The sequence below is a fragment of the Arachis ipaensis genome, chromosome B3 (assembly GCF_059453495.1).
Source record: "Arachis ipaensis isolate K30076 ecotype BB chromosome B3, ASM5945349v1, whole genome shotgun sequence".
Lineage (NCBI taxonomy): Eukaryota > Viridiplantae > Streptophyta > Magnoliopsida > Fabales > Fabaceae > Arachis > Arachis ipaensis.
In genome coordinates, this window is record NC_142438.1 from 132934059 (window position 1) to 132959105 (window position 25047).

Below are 25047 nucleotides of genomic sequence, written 5' to 3' on the forward strand. Positions count from 1 at the left end.
AAAAAAACACTTATTAATCAAGTGGTAAGAATTTAGAAAGGAGTGGAAGTTTTTTTCCTACTTTTAACTGGGTCATGCAATATCACTTGGATGACGTGACAGTTCTTTTGGGTGAGAAGAAGGTGAGAAGAGAAGATGTGGTGTGTGGTGGGGGCCGGAATTCCATACTCAACGAGTGTGTGCAATGTGTCTCTATCTGCTGCATTATTGATAGGAAAAGAGTTGATGCATTGATTTAACAAGTCCTGGCCTTTATGCCATCTCCACGTGTTACGTACTACTGCATGCCCTTGGATCTTCCGCTTCTTATCTCTCATCCTTATTGTAAATTGCATTAACCTCATCCTTATTGTAAATTGCATTAACAAAAAGACCAACCATATTTGTTTATTTTTATATGGAAAAGTCTAGAGGCCAGCAACTTTATTAAATTCTGACCAGCATGTAACTAACAAAAAAAGTGAGTCATTAGATGAAATCTCACACTCATCTCACACCATTAAAATCATTATTGATGACTATTTATTGACTACAAATCACAAAATTGCTGCCCTAGCATTCTTCTTTTTATATTTCTATTACGATAACGATCTCATCATCTCATAGAGTATGATTGAAGTATTGAACACAAGGCAGACTGACCAAAGGTACCAAAAAGTATCCACCATCTGATTTGATCATACACATACTCTTTTTGTGGGCTACGCCCATATCAAGTTTTAAATCAATCCCGGCCCAACAGCCCAGAGACAACCTCCTCTTTGTTCACCCAAAAAGATAATTACTAGAATGTTCCTCAATTATGGAAAATCCCAAGTTTATTTCTTAAATTTTTCGAAAGCCAAAATTTCTTTGCAAGATACCGAAGTATAACAAGTTAGGAGAGGGGTCATAAAAGGTGTCACAAGCTGAAAATATGGTATGTGACAAGGTCGTAAAGAGAAATGTTATCTCTCTTAGTCTCTTATATATTTTATAATTTTAAAAATAAATAAGTTTTTATACCATAAAAAATATATATACACAAAAGAAACGTACACCAAAAGTTATGCAAATATCATTTGTGAATCGTAAATGCCGCTTTTCATTTGCAAAATGTTAACTTGCATACTTGCACCATTGCATGGCCATGCAATTATCTTGTAATGAATTAAAAATACAATTTCGTTCCAATTATATAGACATTCCTCCCATAAAACTGGAGAAATGAAAACAGGCAAAGGGCAGCTAGAAACAAGTCAAACAACGCCCCTCGATAATTTCTTTAATCAAGTCACTAACTCTAAATAAAAGAATTTTGAAAAATGTAAATCTTCCAGAGGAAAGTACGGTAAACTAAACTTGTTCTTCACCCAGCGGCGTATTCATGAATGCATATTGGAGTTGGAGCCTCTTGTGGAACTTGTGCCATGTAGAATCTACCAAAATGGTACAATAGAAAAAGACCAATTGATGAGTCTAATAATGAAAAGTCATGATTATTTTATCACACATTAACACTTGAAAGGAACCAACCTCAGTCGTGCCTAATGCCTAACATTTTCATTGCTAGCTCCCAGGTCACAATTGCTGCTGCATTAGCAGGAAATGCTCGGGTTACTGTAGGCCCCAGACCTGTATAACACCCCTTCAATCCACCGCTCCTGTAAACCTTCCAAAAAAAAAAAAAGAAAACCCATATTGGATCTCTATATTTGGTATAAAGAAAGATTAGCTATTAAGGAAACAAATGTAGAAAGGTTTTAAGAACTCTTACCAAACTCAGCACCTGAAAAGGATTTCGTGAACAGTTTTTTTCCGGGTTTGTCTGAATTAAAGTCTTTGCTACATCAAGGGGCAGAACCGCCAACCAAAACTAGTATAACAATATAGAGAAACCTTAATTAAAAGAGACTAATAGAGTTAATAGCATATATTTAGTTGCCGCATCAGAAAGAGTATGATTAGTTATCATGATGCTTACAGACACACCACCAAGACCTCCGGTAATTATCCCAATTCCAATATCAACCAGGTTATTGTAATTGGAACGAACAGCTTTGGCATGTGAATGCAGGTGATAGCGTACATATTCATATGTGCTGAAAAAGACAGCATTCCCTATTGATTCTCTAAGCAATGTTGTAAAGCCTCCACGAAAAATTCCTGTCACCTGAAAGGTATTGCATCAGCTATAACACATTAATCATTAAATAGGACATAGCACAATGTTTTAGAATTTCTCACCCCTTCACTTTTCACGGTTTTAAGGGCACAATCAAGAGGACTACTGTATCTACTGGACTTCGGAACCAAAGAGTCAGTCCCTTGAATCTGCATCCTACACTGTACAAGTTCAAAGTTATATTGGCATCATGGCATGGTTAGAGATTATAGAGCTACCACCAATGACACTGCAGGAAATAAACTTTCTTTTCATTTTACCTTTACCAGCTCCGTCGGACATAACACAAAACTGATGATGGCACCACCATAAGCTGCAGATGGTATTATCACTTGAGGCTGCGGTTCACCACTTTGAACACCTCCCTAGATCATTTAACAGAAACCAGAGCAAACTAAGAGATACAAGACAAATAAATCCACCAAACCATTAAAGTTATTGTAATACTCTGTCACATTACAGCATTTTCTGATCAGTGCAAGGACAAATCTAAATAAACCACATTTAAGTAACTTTCATGCCCACCTGAAGGGCCAATTTTGTCTGGGAATATATGCCAAAAAGAAGTGAACTTTCAAAAGCCATCCCGAGAAAAGATGATGTTGCTCCTCTATATAGTCCTTTGATCTGAAACATACTTATTGCTAAATTACATTTTGAAATCTCAAAAAATCAATCCCCTCAAAATATCTATTTGAAAAAAAAAGAAAAATCATGCATACATCACTGCTGTTCATATTGTTAGAAACATAAAATTATTCATGAGCAGACACATAGCAGCCAAAGCACTTAGCAATTTGCCTTTAGAGTCTACATGATAAGAAGCTAGGAGATCAAACATTTCCATTCTCATTTTTATAATTAAAATGAATTTCACCACTAGGAAAAATGGCCCTAGCCATTGACCTTGTCTGAAGCTAACAGACTCTTGGGTAAAGGACTTTGTTAGAGATGTAAAATCATTCATAGGTCTCTACCAAACAGCTTTGGGGTAAGCTAGTCTTTGACACATCGGCGAATGGATAATACTATCAATATTGATTCTGAGATGAGATAAGACTACATTTAGTCATGCCTCACCTATCATCCATGTCTTTACTTCTCAACTCCAGTGGCAAAATATGTTTATAGGATATAACCAATTCCTAAAACCTTCACTCTCTTGCTTCTAAATCTTGGAGGCAGAACTAATAGTAAAAAGAAACACGTTGAAGGTGAAAAAATTTAAAAGTTTAGGGTAATTATTGTACTAATCTATCTCATCAATCGAAATTCAAAGGTGCAATCTGCTGGGAGAAAAAAAGAAACAATTTGCTCAAGAGGAAAGCACCAAAACATGAAAGAATAGAAAACATGACAATTGGACATAATTGGTTCTGCCTTAGTAGGTTAAGGGGTGTTAATAAGGTTGAGGCACAACAAAATCATTACAACAATGATCAAAACATTAACTAGCCTTAATTAGGTTGGCAGTTATATGTTACTTTGTCACTCTTATTTAGACATGAGATGGAATGTATAACCAATTAATTTTTCCTCTGAAAGTTAAAGTTCTAGAGCCATACTCCTTCAGTCTTCAATATCCTAGTGGTGCAATGCAATCCACTTCTATAGCGAACCACATGTTGTCCTGTGTTGTGCTTTTGCAGTTTCACCTAATAAATGGAAGAGAAAAAAGTTCATAAATATGCTAAAATTTCAAAAAAGAGAAAAGAGAATAATTAAAACTCTACTAAAACACAATAAACTTCATGCTGAAATCACCAACAAACAAGCAAGGAAGACTTAAAACAAATGCTTGTGTTTGACATAAGTCTTAATAACGATCTAATTACTATAATTAAATTTACAATTGTAAGGATTGTGATCAACAGAGAGACTACTGTCATAAAATATTAAGCCACTTAAATTTCTGGATATGCAGGTTATGTTCTATAGCTGAAAAATGAGCAATTGCTGGTCTAATAACCATACATGTTGTTCCACTCCCTTTTCAACTCCAAGTCATACTGTAATCTTATTCCTGTTGATTTTAATCATATAAGAAAAGTTCAACGTTGCCTCTTTTTCTGATTATTACAAGTATACCACAATCTGGATCCAAAAAAAAAAAGGGACAAACCGTTTCATCATAACCCCATTTAAAGAGCTTTATTATTCCTAGTGTGAGGATTTATTAACCTCTTGTCGGGTACATGACTTTATTTGAAGATACATGCATGTTGCTCACTGTCCAATAGAAATGCAAAGAGTTTGACACAGGAAAGCAGTACAACAACAATGCATGCACCAAGGAGAAAGGAAAATCCTTATCATTTTCTTCCATGGAAGCACCTCTTAGATTAATTAAACCCTCCAAAACAAACAGTTTTCAAAATTGTCACTAATTTCTTCATTACTTGTTATCATTCAACTTATACATTCTGACATAATTTGAAAAAGGTTAATTGTAAAGCAGTAACGAGCAAATAAGTAATGCATTCGAATACAATATCATCCCTAGATAGCAAGATCAGTAACTATTCTTAAGCAAATTTCAGAAATTGTCAGTTAAAAAGCCAGCATTATCAACGATGAACACATTCTTAAACTATTTAACACTACCCAACATTAGGTGCCTGCAGCTTGCTTAATAATGGATGGTTGAAAATGAGAACCCCCCCCCCCCCCCCCAAAAAAAAAACCACCAAAATACACACACACATTCTACTGTAATTACCACAAACAGTTGATGAATTGAAAATCTTTCGATATTGATTATGCATTCAAATTGAAACCAGGCACCACAAGCACACAAAATAAATAAATAATAAAAAGAAACCTTGACGGTGTCAAATGGATGGCCAATGGCAACAGTGGCAACGCCAGCGATCAAACCTGCCACATATTCCTTGTACCCTGAAGCTGAAGTTGAAGTTGTGGTTGAAGTTGAAATCTCCTCCATTTCTCTCTAACCTGATGTGGATTTGTGAGCTACGTGTTACGAACTATCATGCCGTGTAGTCAATTAGTGTACGCAATCCATCGTCTTGATTGTCGGAATCCTCGACTGACTGCCACAGTGTGTAAGGCGTTAAGGAGGGGCGGCGCGGCGGTCGTCGGTGAGACGTTAAGGTTTGGACGCCGACCACAGAGCTTGATGGATGCCTCTCTTCTCCCTAAGCATTAGTCCCCGGCTCCCCGCTTTGAGAACCACTCACAATTATTGATGTTCTCACTATTTTTGTTAAGAGAACAATGTTAAGTAATTAACTTTTTTATCAGTTAATTTTAAAAAATTATTTTATTTGTTTTAAATTTTTAATAAAAAATTATATATCTTAAATTATAAATTATAAAATAAATTTAAATTATTAATAGAAAATATAATAAATAAAAAATTAAAATTTATTTATCTAATAAAAATTACAACATTAAGATTTAAGAAAATTTAATTAATTTAAGATGACGAGAATATAAATTGTATTAAATATATTGTGTGTACACAAAAATTAATTATTAAATTAATTATTATGTATTTATATTATTTTATATATTATGTATACACAAAAATTAATTTTAATATATATTATATATAAATAATTAATTTAGTGATTAATTTTAGTTTATATATAATATAATTATTTATTGAGTTTGAATTTATTATTTTTACTCCATATAATTTTACTCTTTGTATTTGTCCTAGTACCTTCTCTGAGTTGGGGATATGGTATTTGTGTTCTTCTTCTAATTTTTGTTGTGCAGAAATTATTTTTAATATAAAAATAGAGATAGTATTTTGGTTGAATTTTAATATTTAAAATATATTAGAGTATTGTGGAAATCATTTAATACGCTCTACGTGTTGTAATACGTTTCACGTGTTGGCTAATATATTGCCACATGTCTAACACGCTTTTATATGTTGGTTAAGATACTGTCACGTGTTCAACACGTCCCCACGTGTTACAATACGCGCCCACGTATTAATTTTTTTCTACAAAATCCACCCATCTATAATTACACCAAATAATCTCATTTCCAAAAAAAATATCAGCCTTTGTTGTAGTAGCGGTGTTTTTCTTCTCCTGCGACATTATTTTTATTTTTTTATTATTGCTTTAATGTGTTTTATTTTGATTATATTTTATTGTCGATGTTTCTATTTTCTTTTCTTTTTGATTACGTTGTCGCTGGTTTCATTTTTTTTCGTTCTCACCTCTCTGTTCTTGGAATTTTTGTAAGTGATTATCAATAAAAAAATTAGTTCATTAATAAATTTTGATTATCGTTTAATTGCTGCAATTAATTATAACTATTTATTATTTTTATTGAATTGATTTATTTATTCATTTTTAGTTTTTATACCAAAAATTAAATTTAACAAGATAATTATAATTTTTTTAATAAAAATATCTATCTATAGTTTTAATTTTTTTCAAGATGTTTGTGAGGGCAAGTGCCCCTGTCTTGTTCTTGAATCTGTGCCTGTCCATAGTCCAATGCCCCAATCTGTATTTCACGAGTCTTTACATTTGATTGACATATTTAATCCTATAAAAGTAACAACTATCATCTTTTACACAAAAATAGATTTATATACTATAAAATTCCACAATGATTTCTAATTAAATTTAACGAACAAAAAAAAAGAGGAAAATAATTTATGAATAATGTGAACAATCGATTAAAAAAAAGTATAATTATAATTAAAAATTAAATTATTAATTAATTATTTAATTTAAAATTTTAAAATTTAAAAAATTAGAAGTAGTAATTAAATCTATTCACACTAATTACGGTTACTTCTAATCTCATCGTAACCTTCTAATATCCGGTCTTTCTCTCACTGCTGCAGCCTCAGCTGCACTATTCCAACCCCACCCGCCGACCGTGCCGCCGCCGTCGACACCACCGAAGCAGCACCTTGTGCCGCTGTCGCTGCACCCCGTAGACTAGGCGAATTCAAACAAATCCACATATGTGGCTCTCCCCTTGTCGCTGCACCCGTACTGCCGCAACATCACTAGCGTCGTTGCACCCCTGTTGACTGTTCCGACACCACCGAAGCATCATTTCGTGCAGCTATGCATCCGTAGCCGAGGCGGTTTCCAACAGACTCAGTTACATGCTTCTCCCCTTGTCGTTGCATCCCGCACTGCCGCAGCATCACCTGCGTATTGTAACCCCCTTCCGGACCGTGTCGACGCCGACGCTGGCTTTTGCTGATACCACCGAAACTTCGCGTAATCGTTGATGGTTGCCGCTATGGGTGAAATAATTGGTACTACACCATCATCATTAATCATTGACAACTCTACTCTTTCTAATAGTAAGTGCACTGTACTGGATAACAGTCCAACCAGGTAAGGAGAAAAAAGGTTTATTTTAAATGCGGATGTTTAGTTTCAAATGGATGGGATGGTTATTTTTGGTACAAATGGATTATTTTATTATATTTTAGTAAATTATTAGCTCTTATCACTACTAAATCAAGCCATATTTTTATGCTTCTTTGTTTGTTGTGTTGAGATCTTAAATTATATTTTAAATTAATGTAGAATTTGTCTTTGCTTATTGATTTTTTTGTAGCATTGATGGTTAATATAAATTGAGAGTAGTAACAATTTTGATGAAAGTTATACAGTAACAATAATTTTTTTGTTTGAATTGAAAACCGTTACAATTGGTTAAATATTTTGATTTGAAGGTAACGTTTAGGAGATTTAATAATAAATATTTTAGGATAGTTGTTTGTTGTTTGATTCTTCTATATGATTCAGTCTGTCTTATTTTGTGTTTATTTGATTTTTGTTGGTCGTATCTTAGGGATTTATATTGCTGATATTTATATCATAGTACTATATCTCACTTAGTTTCTTTGGTTGGCTTTTTTTGTTTGTGTTCGATTGTAGGTCGTGGAAGTGAAGGACGTGACTGAGTTAGAAATTGATGAGATGGAACTTGGTCATATTGTTAGATTGGATTTAGTTTACCATTCACTTAATTTAAGTATGCTTGGAGTTGTTGCAGTTAAATATAAGTGATTAAGTTATAACAGACATGTTATACGTCGCTAAATCCTACTTAATTATGTTATATTCCATAATGTAAATTTATCACAAAGTGTAAATTTTTTTCATTTATAAAATATATGCCGTTAGTATCATGAATATGTGATTAAGGAGAAGTTTAACCCAAAAGCGTTACAAGTTGTGGTCAATGACGAATATTTCAGATGTTCATTTCACTATGTTGATAGATGATTATTTTTATTCATACATGGATGGTTATTTAAGTAACCACATGTAAAATATATTAAATGTTCAATTTACTAGGTGTGCAGATGATTGTTTTAATTAATAATTGGATAGTTATTTTATTGGATTTGGTTTAAGTATAAACAGTTAACAAATGCGGGATTTTCAGTTCTCTGTGTAACCGGATGGTTATTTTATATATTACGTGGATGGTTGTTTTGTTGGACTTGAGACTATCTCAAACTTATCAGGATTTGTAACAAAATGACAGAATTTTACAAAAAAAAAAAAAAAAAGCATATACATAATTGTGACTTACAAAAGAAAAATTCCTATATTCAATAAATATTTATTAAACAAGGAGAATTGATTATTAAACAAGGAGAATTGAGATATCATCACCTTATGATTATTAACAGAAAAGATATTTTCCCATTCTAAGTAACTTCCTACCTAAGACAAACTAATGTTCATTCTTAATATAACTGTTAGGCATTATAAATGTTCTAAGAACATACATTAAATGTTTTCAAAAGTGATAACATGCTAATGACATATTATGCCCATGATATAATAAATGTTTCCAAAAATATTTTTAAAAGTTTATTTTTATTAAAAAATATTAAAAAAATGTTTTTTTCTCTTTTAAATATATTTATTCTTAAAATAAAATATAAGAAAATTATTTATTTATTTATTTATTTTTGTAGATCCGCGAATATGTAGATACCTACATAAAATCCGTAATCTTATCATATAAGTGTGCAGGTCAGATCCGATCCGATAGCCTTGCGAATCGGATCCATATCCGTAATTTTCGGATCGAATTCGGATAAATACCGTGGATATGCGGTTCCGATCCGATCCATGAACACCCCTATGTTTAATGTTAAAAGAATACTAGAAGTTTATCTAACTACTCAACAACAACCAACTTATTTACGTGAGAACGGTTCTACGAGTTCAACTAATAAGTCATCGGTTAAACCAATAAATTAGTAAAACTATATAGTATATTAGTTATATAATTTTACTGGTTCATACTATTCTATGTGCTAATTATTAGTTATATAGTAAAATTATATAATATATTTTTATTAATGATTATTAACATAAACATAAATTTTATTAAACATATATAAATAACAAATATCAAATATTTTTATCAATTACACTATAGTAATTAATTTTATCACTATACGATATTTATTAATATTATTTTTTGAAAAAATACATATAATATATAATTATATAATAAAATTAAATTAATGAGTTAGTCATTAAAATAAAAAATATTTGCTTAATGTCCAAAAAAGTTTAAAAAATTGTATTTAAAAAAAAAACACTAGAAGTTCATCTAACTATTTAAACAACTAGTAAGTCGTTAACAACTCGACGCTAAGCTCATGAGCTCGAAGCAACTTTTGAGCTTTCACTAAGTCGAACTTGTTCTTGGTTTGGTTCGGCTTAACTTTACTTACTTAGCCTAATACAACCTTTATTATTAGTCTTTCATGTCCAAGCAATCGACTTATATTGTGAGCTTTTAATAAGTTAAAGTTGAGTTTGGTCTGGACTAACTTAGCTTGAATTACTTCTAACTTTAATTATCAAATTTTTAGAGCTATTAGTCCGAACTTATCAATGTAATCCGCACGCTTTTACAGTACACCATGAAAATGTACACGAGTCATCTACTAGGTCAGTAGTATAAATATTTATTTTTTTGTTAAATTAAGAAGTTTTAAGTATAAGTATTGTTGAAATAAATACAAAAGTACTTGTATTTAGGAAAGAAGTTATAAATAGAAAGTTATAAAATTTTTTTAAAACGTTTGATCTTTAAAATATTGATATAATTTTATTTATTATTAATCTATAATGATAATTACAAATATGGAAAATCAAAGGATTAAATGATGCAAATTTATTGATAATAAATAACATTACGTTGCCACGAGTTATAGCTCAAATGGCATAATCTCTCTATCAAAATTAGTTTTATTTGCTTATTTCATTTTATTTTGGGGGTCAAGGACCCAGCAAAGAATAAAATCTAATTACTAAATAGAGCCTCTCACTCTTATAGAAGAAACTTAAAAAACGTGAAGACAAAATAGATCATGTCCAAGATCTTTAATAATTGATGCGAGAATAGAAGGAGAAATGAAAAGCACCGCAACCATAGAAAAAGCCGGCGTGGAAGATGGCGATGACGATGCAGCAACTCATCATCGTCATGATGCATGCGCTGTCAGGTAATTACAACGTTTCATCTCCTTTAATGACGCATTCACATTCTACATAAAACATATTTTATGATATTTTCTTTAAGAGAAGAATAAGGAAAACAGGTATCTTAGGAAGAAAACATGGCCACCAACACTATTCTTTTCCTTTTAAATATAGTAGAAGTAGATAAAAACCAAGAAACACCCACTGTTTGAATTGTGATGTTATTATATCTTCCCAATTTGCACCTCTAAGCTAGGAATCATAAGCTACCTGTGAAGCTTTAAATTTTGTATGTTTTGTTTTACTTCTATTAATATAAAATATAAATGATAAAAGATAAAAAAAAAACTGCTTCCAAAGCTTGTTTTCAAAACTCTATCTTCCTATTTATTTCCTCTTCTAATTATCTAATAGGACTATCTGCCTCAAACATGCACTATACAGTGATTTGAATATGTTCAACTGAGCATATTTGATAGACAAAATAAAAAATGGTTGATTTTTTTGGAAACATAAATTAAAATTGTAAACCTGTAAAATACAAACGAATTACACAATTTTTATAGCCAATGGCGGAGCTTGAAAATTTTTTTTGGAGGACCAGAAATCTTAATAAAAAATTATATAATAGTATTTATATTAAAATAAAATTTATAAATATAATAATTTTATTTTTAAATTTATTATTAATATGTAGGATTATATATAGTTAAAATTAACAAAAAAAATTTTGATTTTAATTAATAAAAAATTTTGTTTAAGTTAATAAGCCAATTTGATTTTAAATAAAAAATTAATTAAAAAAATTAGTTTTTATATGAAAAAAATTAGTTCTTGCATAAAAATCTATTTTTATTTAGAAAATTAATTTTTTATCTAAAAACTGATTTTTTTTAAATTAATTTTTTTATTTAAATTATATAAAATCAATTATAACTTATAAAATTTGTTTAATATTTTAAAAAATTAATTTTATTTTTGATAATATTTATCTCTTAAAAGTCTCAAGATTAATTATTTTTATTATTTTATTACAAATTAAATAATATAATACAACAAAATAAAGTCTTAAATTTCTAATAAAATAAAAATATCAAAATTTATTAATATAAACAGTGTTATACTATAATGGCATTAAATTTATAAAGTTGATTTAAAAATAAAATAATAACTTTTTATTAATAACTGATATTACTACTAGATATATTATAATTTTTATTATTCTAAAAATAAAATAATGCATAAAACTATATGAGAAGCTAAATATAATTTAGTGTTAATTCTATAATGATATTGAATTTGTAACGTTGATTTAAAGATATGCCACTTGTTGTTGATTTAAAAATATGCTATTTGTTATGTCAAATATGATAGAATAAAAAGTTTGAAAGAATGGTGAAGATAGACATAAAACTCAGATACATAAGTTGAAAGTATATCAATTTAATCAAACAAGCTAATTTTATTTTCTTTAAAGTAGAATTGCTGATATTTTTACAAAAACTTTGGGGGCCATGGCCCCCTTGCCCACACAAAGCTCCGCCATTACTCATAGCATTGTTTGTAAAATCCATGAAGTTTCATGTCTCACTATGTTAGATACCAATAGAACAATAATGGAGAATTGCAATTGCTGCATATAATTACCAAATTGGCATGAATCTTAACTACACCAACATGCTTGTAGCATAGCACTTCATTCTTATGTCATGGATCACCACAATAAGAAGCTATAGGAAACTACTTTCATATCATAAATAACTATGTTAGCGATGCATACAACATAGGGAAAAGCTCAGTATACAAGCGATTAGGGCTTGTAACTATTACAAGTTCATTAACGCCTAATCCACTAAAACGCGTTGCAACTCCTACGTCACTTACACGCGCTATACAAAGATCCCGCGTTTGTATAACTACCAAATTTAAAAGATTTGTTTCCTTCTTTGTTTTCCTTCTTTCCAAATTTCATCGTTCTTCTTCTCGCGCGTCTTCCCCTGGTTTTTCGATCGTTCTTTTCTTCTCCTTTCTCATTGGTTTGTTCTTCGTCATTGACGTTAGTTCTTCTCTCTGTAACTCCAGCTTCGTTTTCTTTTCGATTTTCTGGTTTCTGAAATCAAAGTTTGAACTCGTTTTGAAGATAATAGATGATTCAACCTCAGATTGTCAGCTGAATCAGGGCGAAGTGGAGCACAAATAGGAAGGAAAACGAGATTCAGAATCAATTGATTACATGTAGCAAAGAGGAAAAATAAAACCCTCATAGCAAAGACTCATTTGATAGGAATTAGAATGATTTTCTGCTAAATTTTGGTCTTGTGGACAACAAGTGGCTTTCAGGTAGTGTTGGGTTAAAATCTGCAGCAGAGGTGTAAATTTAATTTTTTATCGGGTGTATTTATAGTCTGTGTTTGGGTGTATTATGCAGATCTCTATGCAGACCGTCATATATGGGTTCCAATCTATTTGGAATTCTGGATCACCACTTCATATTATAGTACCTGTAAATCAGACATTTTGAATACACCAGAGAGAGTTTAATTAATTTTGGTCTTGTGGACAACAAGTGGCCTTCAGGTAGTGTTGGGTTAAAATCTGCAGCAGAGGTGTAAATTTAATTTTTATCGGGTGTATTTATAGTCTGTGTTTGGGTGTATTATGCAGATCTCTATGCAGACTGTCATATATGGGTTCCAATCTATCTGGATCACCACTTCATATTATAGTACCTATAAATCAGACATTTTGAATACACCAGAGAGAGTTTAATTAATTTTGGTCTTGTGGACAACAAGTGGCTTTCTGGTAGTGTTGGGTTAAAATCTGCAGCAGAGGTGTAAATTTAATTTTTTATCGGGTGTATTTATAGTTTGTGTTTGGGTGTATTATGCAGATCTCTATGCAGACCGTCATATATGGGTTCCAATCTATCTGGATCACCACTTCATATTATAGTACCTGTAAATCAGACATTTTGAATACACCAGAGAGAGTTTAATTAATTTTGGTCTTGTGGACAACAAGTGGCTTTCAGGTAGTGTTGGGTTAAAATCTGCAGTAGAGGTGTAAATTTAATTTTTTATCGGGTGTATTTATAGTCTGTGTTTGGGTGTATTATGCAGATCTCTATGCAGACCGTCATATATGGGTTCCAATCTATCTGGATCACCACTTCATATTATAGTACCTGTAAATCAGACATTTTGAATACACCAGAGAGAGTTTAATTATGAAAAAAAAATTTACTTATAATTGGATCAAATATATTTACACCATGTGTTCAATTTCTTACAAGAGTATATAACAGTTACATTAATCAGTGACAATATCATTAGAATCTATCTGACAAAATGGACTCAATAACAATGAGGATGGCCTGGACAGTCTTATTGCATCACTTCTCCTCGCTCATATTTCTGAATTTCTCACTCAACAGATGGGTTTGTACACTTTAGGTCCTTGATTTGCTGTAAACAAAGCAAAATTAGAGTTAGATATATTTCTATTATGAAAAACTGATTTGATCGAAGACATATATTTGTTCTTACATTTTTTTCAGCTTGGTTTCTGCCTGCCATTTTTTCTGAAATGAAAAATACACCCATAGATATGAGTCAGATACACCCATAGATATGAGTCAGATACACCCATAGATATCAGTCAGATATCACTCAAATACACCCAAATGATTACAGAAATACACCTAAAGGATTACAGAAAATACACCCAAACGGTTACAAGAATTCACCCAAACCAAAATTCGTTGAAGTACATCTTATGCATAATTCAGAACTCTTTCTCTTTCTCCTCCTCATCTTCTGCTGCTTCTTCTTCTTCAAAAACGATTTTACCATAAAAAATCGAAAAAAAAGAGAAAACAGAGAGAAAAGACGTAAATGAAGAAGAAGAAAAAGAGGAAAACGAGGAAGAAGAACGTGCAGAAACGAAAGAAAAGGAGAAGAAGAAGAGTAAGAGGAAGAAGAACGTGCAGCAAGAAGAAGAAAAAGAATTTTAGAAACCATGAAAATCGAAAAAAAAAACGAAGAAGAAGAAGAATAAGAAGAAGAAGAAGAAGAAGAAGAAGAAGAAGAGGAAGAGGAAGAGGAAGAAGACGAAGACGAAGAAGAAGAAGAAGAGAAGAAGAAGAAGAGGAACCGTTTGAGTGGGGCGCGTGTAGTTACGCTCCATTTAAAATGAGTTAATGCGCGTGTTAATGAAGTTTGGGCTGATAACTTGTAAAACTTGTACGGCCTTTTTACTTGTATGTGTAGCAGGCTCCTACAACATATTGCTATGTGAAATTGAAGGTTAGGGCTTCTTCTATAATTCTGTTTTATGTCACTTTGTCCCTCTGACATGAATATAGCATACAACTCTCGAATCACAAATAAACAGAACAAAAAAATTGAATGAAATCAATGAAAGAAAGGAATACAACAGATTCATACAAAGGAGTGGAGGAATACAACAAGAACATAAAAGGAACAAAAAAATAAAATCAATGAAGCAATTTCATATCTGAGTCTGAGACTCCATTGTTACTCTGGAAGTGGAGGATGAAAGAGGAGACGGAGCACTACGGCGCTGATGACCACTTGACGAGAGAAGAGGAGACGGGGAGGGAGAGCCTACGAACGACGCTGGGAGATGGATTGGACGGCAACGACGATGGCTCGGCTAAGACCAACAGAGAGTAGAGTAGGTGGTGGTGAGTTAACAGGAAAAGGAATTAGAAATTAGGGTGACATTGAGTTTATTTACCGTGTGGTGAGTTTGGGGGTGGGGCTGAATTCAGAGTTTGGTGAATTTAGGGTTTTATTAGTTGAATTTAAAAAATATTTATGGTAATCATAAAAAAATAATAATTACTATTAAACTTCCATGTGGGGTATATTTATAATTTATATTTTGTGTCTATTAAAAAAGTTCAAAAGGCTTGAGCTTACTAAAAACAGATCCTATTTTTCTCTCTCTCTCTCTTACTTCTCAATTGACTCGTTTTTTTTTTAAAATTTTTTTATATGAGACTCGAACCCGTTGACTCGTCGTTTGTCATTGCTCTATTTATTTATTTTACCGTGTCCATATCTTCGTCTGTCAATATTTATTATATTTTATATTAATAATTCAAATTTAAAATTAAAAAATTAGAATTTAAAATATTTTATTTTCATTTTTGATACTTTAAATAACAATTTTTTTTCATGCCGCATTAATATTTGCCGGTAACTCAGGAAGAAATTTCATACACTAAGGCCTGCCCAACCAAATAATTATGGCTGCACATAGATCGGATAATATCCATATATTTGCGGTAATTATCTACATCCAATCCGAATTTTGCGAATATTATCCAATCCGCAAAGTCATCGGATCGGATCAGATCCGATGTGCACTATGGTAGGATCATATTGTGAATTTAGCAGTGATATCCGTGGATCCAATTCGCAAATCCGCATATCCGCACGTCTCATATAAATAGTATAATTTAAGAAAGTAAACCCTAATGTGATATGAATTTTAGTGTGTTGTTTTATGAATTTTATGATATCTTGTTTTTAATTTTTTATGTTGTACTTCAACTTAGAATAATTAAACTTAAATCTTGTGTTATTATTTTTTTTGTTATTCAAGAGAACTTTTATTGATAATATTTTAGGAGTAAATAGGCTTAAACAGGTGAAAAATGAATTTTATGGATATTTTTTTGTAAAAATAGCCAAATAGAATCTTAAAATAGTTCTTTTTTGAATTATGCGGATATACCCGATATACGGATCGGATCGGATCTGACCCAAAAAATGCGGATATCGTATCCGATCTGATAAGTACAGGGCGGATCAGATAGAATTTTAGGCTATATCCGATTCGATTCGGTGTGCAGCCCTATAAATAATCTTAAAAAGTAAAAAATAGAGTAATGATCAGCTGCATCATGGCTCATAATAACAACAAATGGACCAGGATAACACCACGATCTTTTACGTCCATCTCCCAATTTGGTCAAATACGATACTACCTACACACCTACGTGTCTAACTCTTATTGGAAGTTCCTCCAATACTCCGTTGACAGTGTCAACTACTCAACTATATAACGCTACTTCTGAATGACACAAATCACGAGCTTCATCCTTCACCCTCTGCCCCCACCACCCTCTCTCTTTCTCTCTCTGGTCAAGGCGTTGAAGTCACACTTTGTCCCCGTCTCTTTTCTCCGTTCCCCACCGCTACCGCAGCCGCTTCCTCCGGCGGCGAAGCGTTACGGTCTTTCATTCGTCGATAGGCTGTGGTCGCAACAGTAAACAATGCCAGCACAGAAGCGGTTGCATGGGTCTCTGGAGGAGCACGAGGATGCTCTGCGCGCCAACAGCGTCGAGAAGCAAGAAGATGAAGTCGGTACGTGTCGTTTTCATCTCGATTTTTGCGCTTCGATTCCCTAAATTCATTCTCATCCGGATTTGCATAACTCGTGCTGTTGCTTATCATTTTTTTTGTCTCTTCTGCTTCCTTGTTTTCATCTCTAGAATCCGATCGAAGCAACTCTTTGAGCAACGGCGACAAGGAGGAGTATGTTGAGCTGATTTTTTTTTCTCATTTATTCCGTCGCTTTACTTATCGATTTGTCTTTCATTGCTTTCTTTTCGTTTGCTTTTTCTGTTTTCTCGATCGATTTTGTTGCAGCTTGAATTTTCAATGTGGATTTGATTCTCTTATGCCTTTGTTTTACGGTTCCCGTGTCTCGTCTCTCTGAGTGTGCTACCATAGTTTAGCTGATTTGTTAGTGATGCTTTTCGGTCTTGCTTCTCTGGCGTTGGATGGTTTGGTTGCTCCCAAGTTCGACGTTGAATCGTTTGATTACTTTGGTGACTTTTAATACGATTTTATGTGTGTTTATTCTGTTTGGAATTGTTGTTACATTTTCCCACTTGTTTACGTGGTCAAAGTTCGATTGAGTTTGGTAGTAGAGATAGATCGTTCGAGTATTAGATTTCAGATTAGACAAGAATAATTTGAACGTTTCAATTATTCTTGGTTTGGTTGTATGTGACTGTAACATGGTGCCATGAGAGGCAATACTTAAATCTATGTAGAGTCTTCTGCAATTAAAAACTGAATGCTAGTTTTCATTGGCACCTAGGATTTCTATCTTACCCATTTGAAATCAGAATGTAATGATATTTTCATGGACATGCTACTTTGCTAAGACAATGGTGTGAAATGCTTGCATGCATGCATCAGATAACATGCCGTTCTAACTGACAAGAATTAAGATGAAGCTAACTACTTGTGTTTCCTGTTATCATACAAATGATCCTTCCTAGAGTAAAGACATGAGATTTTGGTCTGTAAGAACGATCCTTCTTCATGTTGAGATATCGGAAAACGACATTTCATTGATCTTTTATTTGTGTTTTGTTTTTGTATGGAGGGAATCTTATCCTCCTATCTCGTAATAATATTCTTCTATCGTTGAAAAAAGAGACATGCTAATACCTCTGTATTGGCTTTTATTTACAGATATGTGGTTATAAAATTGGCAGATGTACGCAAGGAAGTTCAGTGCCCCATCTGCCTAGGTTTGTAATTTTTAACATATGCTAGACTGCGTAATTATATATGATTGATGTTCTTCTAGAATTGGATGTCAGTATGAACCTTCTTCGCTGGATAGTTTTTTGGTAATGTAAGGCATCAATTAGTCTAGCATGCTTACTTGGCAAGATATTTGTTATAATTCTAGCAATGTAAAGAGGTAATTGTTCTGTTTCCTCAGTTTTCCTTCAACATTTTGACGCTTTAAGTTTTAATGTGGTAACACCGAGCTCAGATGTTAATGTAGATGAACTGACAGGAGATAAAGAAAGGACAAATCAGAAGGAGGGCTTATGCTTTACAGTACATAATATAATTGGACAATTAACCGTTAGATTATCTTAGGAAGTTGGGATAGATATTTGTTCCATTATATTTGTGATTTTATTCATTACATCTGTAGAAAGTTTGTTGCATTCAATTGGATCTTTAACTAGGACAGTTATCCAGCACGACGGAATTGTATGAGACGTTAAAAATGTGCTTACAGTGGACATACGTATGTATTCTGCAAATAATGATGTATGGACGTTAGATATTTGACTTATTCATAATTTTATAGTATGTGCTTAAATAAGTTATTCATGTAGTAATATTGGATTAACTACATCTTTAATTCATTTACCAAAATGAAAAGGTTCTTTTATTTAGAAAAATGATAGATTTTGCCTTTTTATACTTTTGCATGCACAATTTGCTTTAAGACTGAGTTTTAACTTTTAACAAGATATCCTGGATGCAGAATCCTAAACTTTTTGAATTTGATTATAGATTTTTATTTTATGTGTAGGCATCATTCGGAAAACAAGAACTGTAATGGAATGCCTGCATCGCTTTTGCAGAGAGTGCATAGACAAATCTATGCGTCTTGGGTTCGTCCTCAAACTGCCACCATTACTTTATTATTTCACACCCATACACACACAACACACATATATGGAATGGTCTACGTTGATTTTGCAGCAAAAGTTTTATATTTCATCTTTTGAGTATGTCTGGATTGGATTTGCTACAGTAACAATGAATGCCCCGCTTGCCGTACACATTGTGCTAGCCGACGCTCACTCAGGGATGATCCAAATTATGATGCCTTGATTGCTGCTCTCTATCCAGATATTGATAAGTATGAGGAGGAGGTAATGTCGACATACTGTATCTATGATTGAAAAATGTCTCTGAAAGAATAACTCACTAACAAGGTTATGTACTAGGAATTGGCATTACATGAAGACGAGGTGACTCACAATAAACAGGTGGGATTTGACTCGCCTTTTCTTGAAATATGGATGTTTATAAATTTTATGGCAACTGTACCTTTTCTTATTCTAGCAGCAGTTGTGCTTTGGCATTGTCGAGTTTGTTAGCAAGATCAAGAAATTAAAGTTGCTCATCTGTGTTATGTTTTGTTTGCAAGTTTTTATTTTTTATGTTTTTTACACCAGCTTGTATTATTAATAATTCAAGTGTTTATATTTTTTAAGAAGATTCAAGCTTCCATTGCTCAGACTCTTAGACGACAGACAGAAGCATTGGGTAAGAAACGGAATGCTAAATCAGCAGCAGTGGCTTTTGTAAGGAGGTCACAAGGTAACTATCGAACCTCAAATATGAGGAGAAGAAAACGCTTCAGAAATGCAGGTGAACAAGAAGTATCCGATGACAATGAGGGTGTGAATGATAATGAAGGGGGGAAGGGCTCATCTTCCTGTGATGAGCAGACTGAAAACAGACCAAAAAGATGCAAAAGAGGCGGAGAAACACAGTTTCCTCAGCATTCTGCCTCTACTGAGGCTGATGTAGCCGGAGAGGAAAATACTCCTGAAGGGGATAGAGATGTCATAACTTCATCTGGTAGTACACTTGCCTGGGGGAAGAATGGACAGCGGAGTCACACCCGAGGAAATGGCAAGAATTCTGCCAATGGGAAAAATTCCAAAAACAGTCGCATCTCCAAGTTGGTTGATCGTCTTCACAGCTCTGAAGAAAATGATGACAGGGTAATTTATTCTTTTAGTATTTTGATTGTTTCTAGTACCAGACTATATGCTTGGCTTCATGGTCACATGGTCACCTGTTTGAGGTTTCAATCTGACAGCTTTTAAACCAGGGCTCAGATTCAGATTAATGTTAAGGCTGCTAAGTTCATGTTTTATAATTATTTTTCTTTTCCTTCTTATAATCATTCTTTGCGTGGGCACTTGATACTGCAACTATATGATAAGATCCGACATTTGGCCTATATTGTTTCAGTCGGATATCTTTCTTGTGGTTGTCTCTATGGATAAACAAAGAGGACCAAATTTGCAGGAGCCATACCTTCAGTGCAAGCCTACATTGTCAGTCAGTTCACTGAGCAAGGTTATATCTTTTTTCAGATCAAGTGATACTCAAATGTTTTGTATCACATATCGTCACTCACTGTTTTTTTCTGCAGTATGTTGCAGTTAAGACTGCACAGCAGCCAGATGATGTTGAGTTATGCTTGGTAGAAGAGCCGGGAGAGCCGCAAGTCAATATTATAAGAGGTGAAAGAACAGTTGATCCAAAAAAAGATAAGGTACGTGCTCTAGGAGAACAAGAAACGTTGGCTGAACTGAAAAGTTGTAACCTCATCCGTGGTTATCTGGTAAATTCTCTAAAGTGACTATGTTCCATGGGTAATAAACCTTTTTATTCCAACATTTTATTCTTACCACTGTTACATTGCTATTCTTCTCTCCCACAGCTCATGGCTTATAAGAGGAAGTTGTAGAATTCAGTTCGCTCGAACTGAATGATGAACAGTCATCTGAACCATTCTTTGCTAAGTGCACAAACATATAATTATACGGAACACGGAGAAATCATAGATAGTTTTCAACATTTATCTAGTAAGTGCCTTCCTCATATTATAAGCCGAAGGGGGCTGATCTTAGTTTGTAAATAATACAGTAAAGAAAAACCACAGGTAGAGGGTATTTTGATACACAACAGGTTTCGACGTTTCGTAAATCTTCACATAAATATGTTACTAAGTTGCATTCAGTGGCCATTCATGTCACATCGGTGGCTATGGTAAGTTTGTCCGTCAGTTTGTGTTTGTGTGTGGTAAAACACTACGGTTTGTTTTTTTCATTACAAATGTGGTTTATTATTTTTTTTTTTTCAAATATCGAAATGTACCGAAGACATATTGATCAATTTTATGCATGCTCTTGATATGGAGCAACTAGATAATGCAAAATGCAATTGAAAGTCGTTACTAGCATAATTAGATGGACGGTTTAAACGAGAGTTTTGGATTTCAATCATGATATCCCGTTTAAAAATAGAATTCAGTGCCGTTAGTTGAATTCCATTTACATTTACAAAAAAACTTTGAAAACAAAAACATAAAATACTGAAATTTTTAGAGACATTAAAACTAACAATATTTTCTTTAATAACTAAATATATTTTAATAAATATTTTTATTTTATCTTTATATTTATTTTAAACTAAACAAGATATTATAATAGTCACCAAAAAAAAAAGATATTATAATATAATTCAATTATATACACTTTACACCAAATATAATATTGGGACTTTGATTTCTTAGTTTCTGTCAATTAATCTCGGTCTCCTTTTAAACCGCAGCGTTAAAAAGGGGAAAGATACTGGATAAATTCGTCTTGGTATATATGAATACCCTGTAAAAATAGTAGAGAAAATCTTCAAATCATTTATGGAGGATTAGGAGAAACTACTTACTCCAGAATTTACATCTACCCTACTCTATTAAGTTATGCAATGAATGAGCATAAATTTGTTTGTAGTTAAAATACATTATGGAGGATATGCATTATATAAGAATTATAAAATGAAAAAGTCTAAAGGACAAGCAGTTTATTAAAATTTGGTCAGAGTATTTAATCAGCAAAAGAAAAATGAGTTATTCTACACTATTAGATATAATCTTATACCATTAAAAATACTAATAATAACTAATTGATGACTACAAATTATAAAACTTGCTAACCCTAATACTCCTTTATAAAATTGCCGACATATTTTATAGTAGTAAGCTAAAAATAGATGCAAAGATGGAGAGGGTGGCTGTTCAATAGTTTCTGTTTAATAAATGGCCTTGATTTCTCCCAACCAATTGTAGAGTAGAAGAAAAAATGGTATCTGAGAAGGCATGCATTAGGTAATCTTTCACATACTCTGCTATAAACACACAATACTATAATGCTTTTTTGAAGAATCTGTGAATGAACGTGAATTGAAGCCCTTAACTTCCCTATCTATCATGTGACTGCTATTAAGTCTCATATCTAATTGCACTTGTTGCTCCATTCACGCCACACCGCTCTTATTCACTCCATTCACGTTTCAGTTTCAATGCATTCCTGTAGCATCCTCTCCTCTCTATAACCAACTCTTTTTGACAACCATGCACCACTTGTTCTCTTTTTCTTTCTCTTTCTCTTTCTCTCATGAAGGACATGCCCTTCTTTCTCCTCAAGAACTCCTTTGGTGCCAAGATGAAGAAAGGTTTCAGAACCTTGTGCAACAACGACGGTTCCACCTCCACACTCAACCAACACAACAACATAAGCTCCCCTTCAAAGCAAAGCTCTCCAACACTGGAGGATCTGATACTGCAACTTGAAATGGAGGAAGAGATGGCGAGGAAGGCCAAGCTCAACGAATACAGTTCCATACGAAGGGGAAGGATGTCTTGTGTGAACAACAGCGACATCTTGAGGTCTGCGAGGAACGCGTTGAACCAGTATCCAAGGTTTTCGCTTGACGGTAGAGATGCTATGTACCGATCCTCTTTCGGAACAGTGGAAGGAAGAAGATCGGTTTGCAGCGAGAGGAGTTTAGGGGGAATGTTGATGGAAGAAGAGATCAATGATTTTGAAAGGGAGATGTGTTTGCCAACAACGGTGGCTGGAGAGAGTGTCGTGTGGTGCAAGCCAGGGGTTGTAGCGAAGTTAATGGGTTTGGAAGCAATACCGGTTCCAATTGGTGGAAGCAGAAGAAGAACGGACGATAATAAGAAGAGAGAAAAGAACAAGTTGACGATGATGAGTCGGAGGGAGAATCTAATGAGGAGAAGATTCGAGAGGCATCATGAGTTGGAGAGAAAGATAGCAATGGAGATGCAGCAGGGGTATAATGGGCAACATTGTATTATGAAACCAGTTGAGTTAGAAGCACTGGCCGCCGGGGGTCCTGGAATTTGGCAGCACCGCAGATATGGTTAGGACTTATTATTATTATTATTAGGATGCATACGCATACCATACATGTATACTCTTCATGCTAATCTACTAAGCTTTATTTATTTATTTTTATGCTTTTTGGATTATATGCAAAGTTCCTGACTTCTAGCTAATATTATTAGTCTATAATGCCTCAAGGTTAATATTATTATGTTATTAAATCTGACAACTTGACGAGGAAGATAAAACTTTTGATAGATGAAACCTCCTTTATTTGATCTAGCTACCGCTGTGATTTTTAGCAATTAGGTTTGGTAAATATTCATTTTGGAGAGTTCATAGTGTCAGAGCAACAGCCAATAAAAATATTATCTGTACGTTAAAATTAGTTATTATATAATTTAATTTATTTTTAATATATATTTTATATTTTAATATATATTTTATATTAATAATTAATTTTAATATATACTTAATATAGATAAAAGTAAATACATGCCTTTAATTTGTTAAGATGTATAAGTGCAAGACACGGTAATCAGCTATCTTACCTCATACGGTATTAGATTAAGTTAGACTAAGCAACTTCTTTTATTGCATAAATGAGGTTATAAATCCAAAGAAAAGAAATGTGCTTAGTGTATGTTTATTTGTCAGATTCTAGAATCCATCATCGGTTAACATTCGTTAAGAGCTCATGTCTCACACTTTAGTTGAATTCACTCAACAGGACAAGATTTTATTGTAAGCGTTTTTCATTTTAAATTAGCTTTTTCAATAACTAAATTCCTTGATGAAATTTAAAGGCAAAAATAACTTACAAAATTCTATAAGAAACCTAAATTGTTTATTATGGGAATCTTCTTGTATCACAACAATAAAGTTTAATTCCTCTATCCTTACTTATAATTTTATCAAATTTTTAATTGAGTTTCTATATTTTTTTTAATTAAATTTTTATAACATACTGAATTTTATAATTAAGTCTACAAAAAAAAATTTTCAATAACAACACACATAAAGTCAAAAACCTCAATGACAACAAAAATTTCAATAACAACACACATAAAGTCAAAAACCTCAATGACAACGCCTGGCCCTTACTTTTTAAATTCCAAAAAGAACCCTCAATCTACTCTTTTCCCTTCTCGTCTCCAGCATCTTGCTCTCATCCATCCCTCTTTGCCTTGCATCCAGTTTCTCTCACCTCTAGCCTCATTTAGCTCCAGCTCGCCGCTGCCTCTTCTGCCTCGCATCTAGTTTCCCTCGTCTCACCTCTAGCCTCACCGATTCTAAAAGAGACTAGCAACGGAAACAACACAAATATTCAACACAAGAATAATATGAAAGCACTCACAACACAATATGGCAGCAATTAAGAACAAGTAAATATAGCAAGTAAAGCAATAACAAGAACACACCGAAATTATAACGTGGAAAACCCTTTCAATGTGAGAGATAAAAACCACGAGTTGTCCAGACCAATAAAATAGCTCTACTATAATTAAATAAGGTACAAGAGAGTCTCAAACAAAGCACAAATCGTGCATATAACCAGCCAAAATATCAAAGCACCAAAGCTTACAAATGAGAAGCAAGAAGATGAAAAATACCCAAAA

The 25047-nt window shown here is 33.0% G+C and overlaps 3 protein-coding genes across 5 annotated transcripts; 2 read left to right on the top strand and 1 right to left on the bottom strand.

The window, feature by feature from the left end:
• Positions 1-1060: 1060 nt before the first annotated feature.
• Positions 1061-5383, bottom strand: MBAC1 (Mitochondrial substrate carrier family protein). 2 transcript variants are annotated; one of them, XM_016334582.3, is made up of 9 exons: positions 4986-5383; positions 3730-3819; positions 2690-2791; positions 2425-2529; positions 2227-2325; positions 1964-2152; positions 1757-1855; positions 1516-1651; positions 1061-1418 (listed from the first exon to the last, which is right to left on the bottom strand). In XM_016334582.3, exons 1-8 carry the CDS (start codon positions 5106-5108, stop codon positions 1517-1519), a joined length of 942 nt encoding a protein of 313 aa, XP_016190068.1. In that variant the 5' UTR covers positions 5109-5383; the 3' UTR covers positions 1061-1418; position 1516. The 2 variants fall into 2 exon arrangements, with proteins under 2 accessions (XP_016190068.1, XP_020975137.1); XM_021119478.2 differs by lacking the exon at positions 2690-2791 and having other exon boundaries at positions 4986-5380.
• An 11376-nt stretch (positions 5384-16759) lies between these two features.
• On the top strand, positions 16760-21456 carry LOC148572494 (putative E3 ubiquitin-protein ligase RING1a). Of its 2 annotated transcripts, none has more exons than XM_088508311.1 (10): positions 16760-17036; positions 17165-17207; positions 18159-18217; positions 19024-19105; positions 19249-19369; positions 19445-19486; positions 19715-20230; positions 20484-20591; positions 20668-20859; positions 20959-21456. In XM_088508311.1, exons 1-10 carry the CDS (start codon positions 16946-16948, stop codon positions 20983-20985), a joined length of 1281 nt encoding a protein of 426 aa, XP_088364437.1. In that variant the 5' UTR covers positions 16760-16945; the 3' UTR covers positions 20986-21456. The 2 variants fall into 2 exon arrangements, with proteins under 2 accessions (XP_088364437.1, XP_088364439.1); XM_088508313.1 differs by having other exon boundaries at positions 19718-20230.
• An 862-nt stretch (positions 21457-22318) lies between these two features.
• On the top strand, positions 22319-23644 carry LOC110270347 (uncharacterized). Its single transcript, XM_021119479.2, has one exon. It carries the CDS (start codon positions 22694-22696, stop codon positions 23468-23470), a length of 777 nt encoding a protein of 258 aa, XP_020975138.1. The 5' UTR covers positions 22319-22693; the 3' UTR covers positions 23471-23644.
• The last annotated feature ends 1403 nt before the right edge of the window (positions 23645-25047 follow it).

Bases quoted from the DNA above. Each gene is read 5' to 3' on its own strand.
- MBAC1 (XM_016334582.3), bottom strand. From the start codon at position 5,108: ATGGAGGAGATTTCAACTTCAACCACAACTTCAACTTCAGCTTCAGGG. The intron at 3,820-4,985 runs GTTTCTTTTTAT...TCCATTTATTAG, and splicing joins ATCCATTTGACACCGTCAAG to GTGAAACTGCAAAAGCACAA. The intron at 2,530-2,689 runs GTGGGCATGAAA...TAAATGATCTAG, and splicing joins AGACAAAATTGGCCCTTCAG to GGAGGTGTTCAAAGTGGTGA.
- LOC148572494 (XM_088508311.1), top strand. From the start codon at position 16,946: ATGCCAGCACAGAAGCGGTTGCATGGGTCTCTGGAGGAGCACGAGGAT. The intron at 19,487-19,714 runs GTGGGATTTGAC...ATATTTTTTAAG, and splicing joins AGGTGACTCACAATAAACAG to AAGATTCAAGCTTCCATTGC. The intron at 20,231-20,483 runs GTAATTTATTCT...ATATTGTTTCAG, and splicing joins CTGAAGAAAATGATGACAGG to TCGGATATCTTTCTTGTGGT.
- LOC110270347 (XM_021119479.2), top strand. From the start codon at position 22,694: ATGAAGGACATGCCCTTCTTTCTCCTCAAGAACTCCTTTGGTGCCAAG.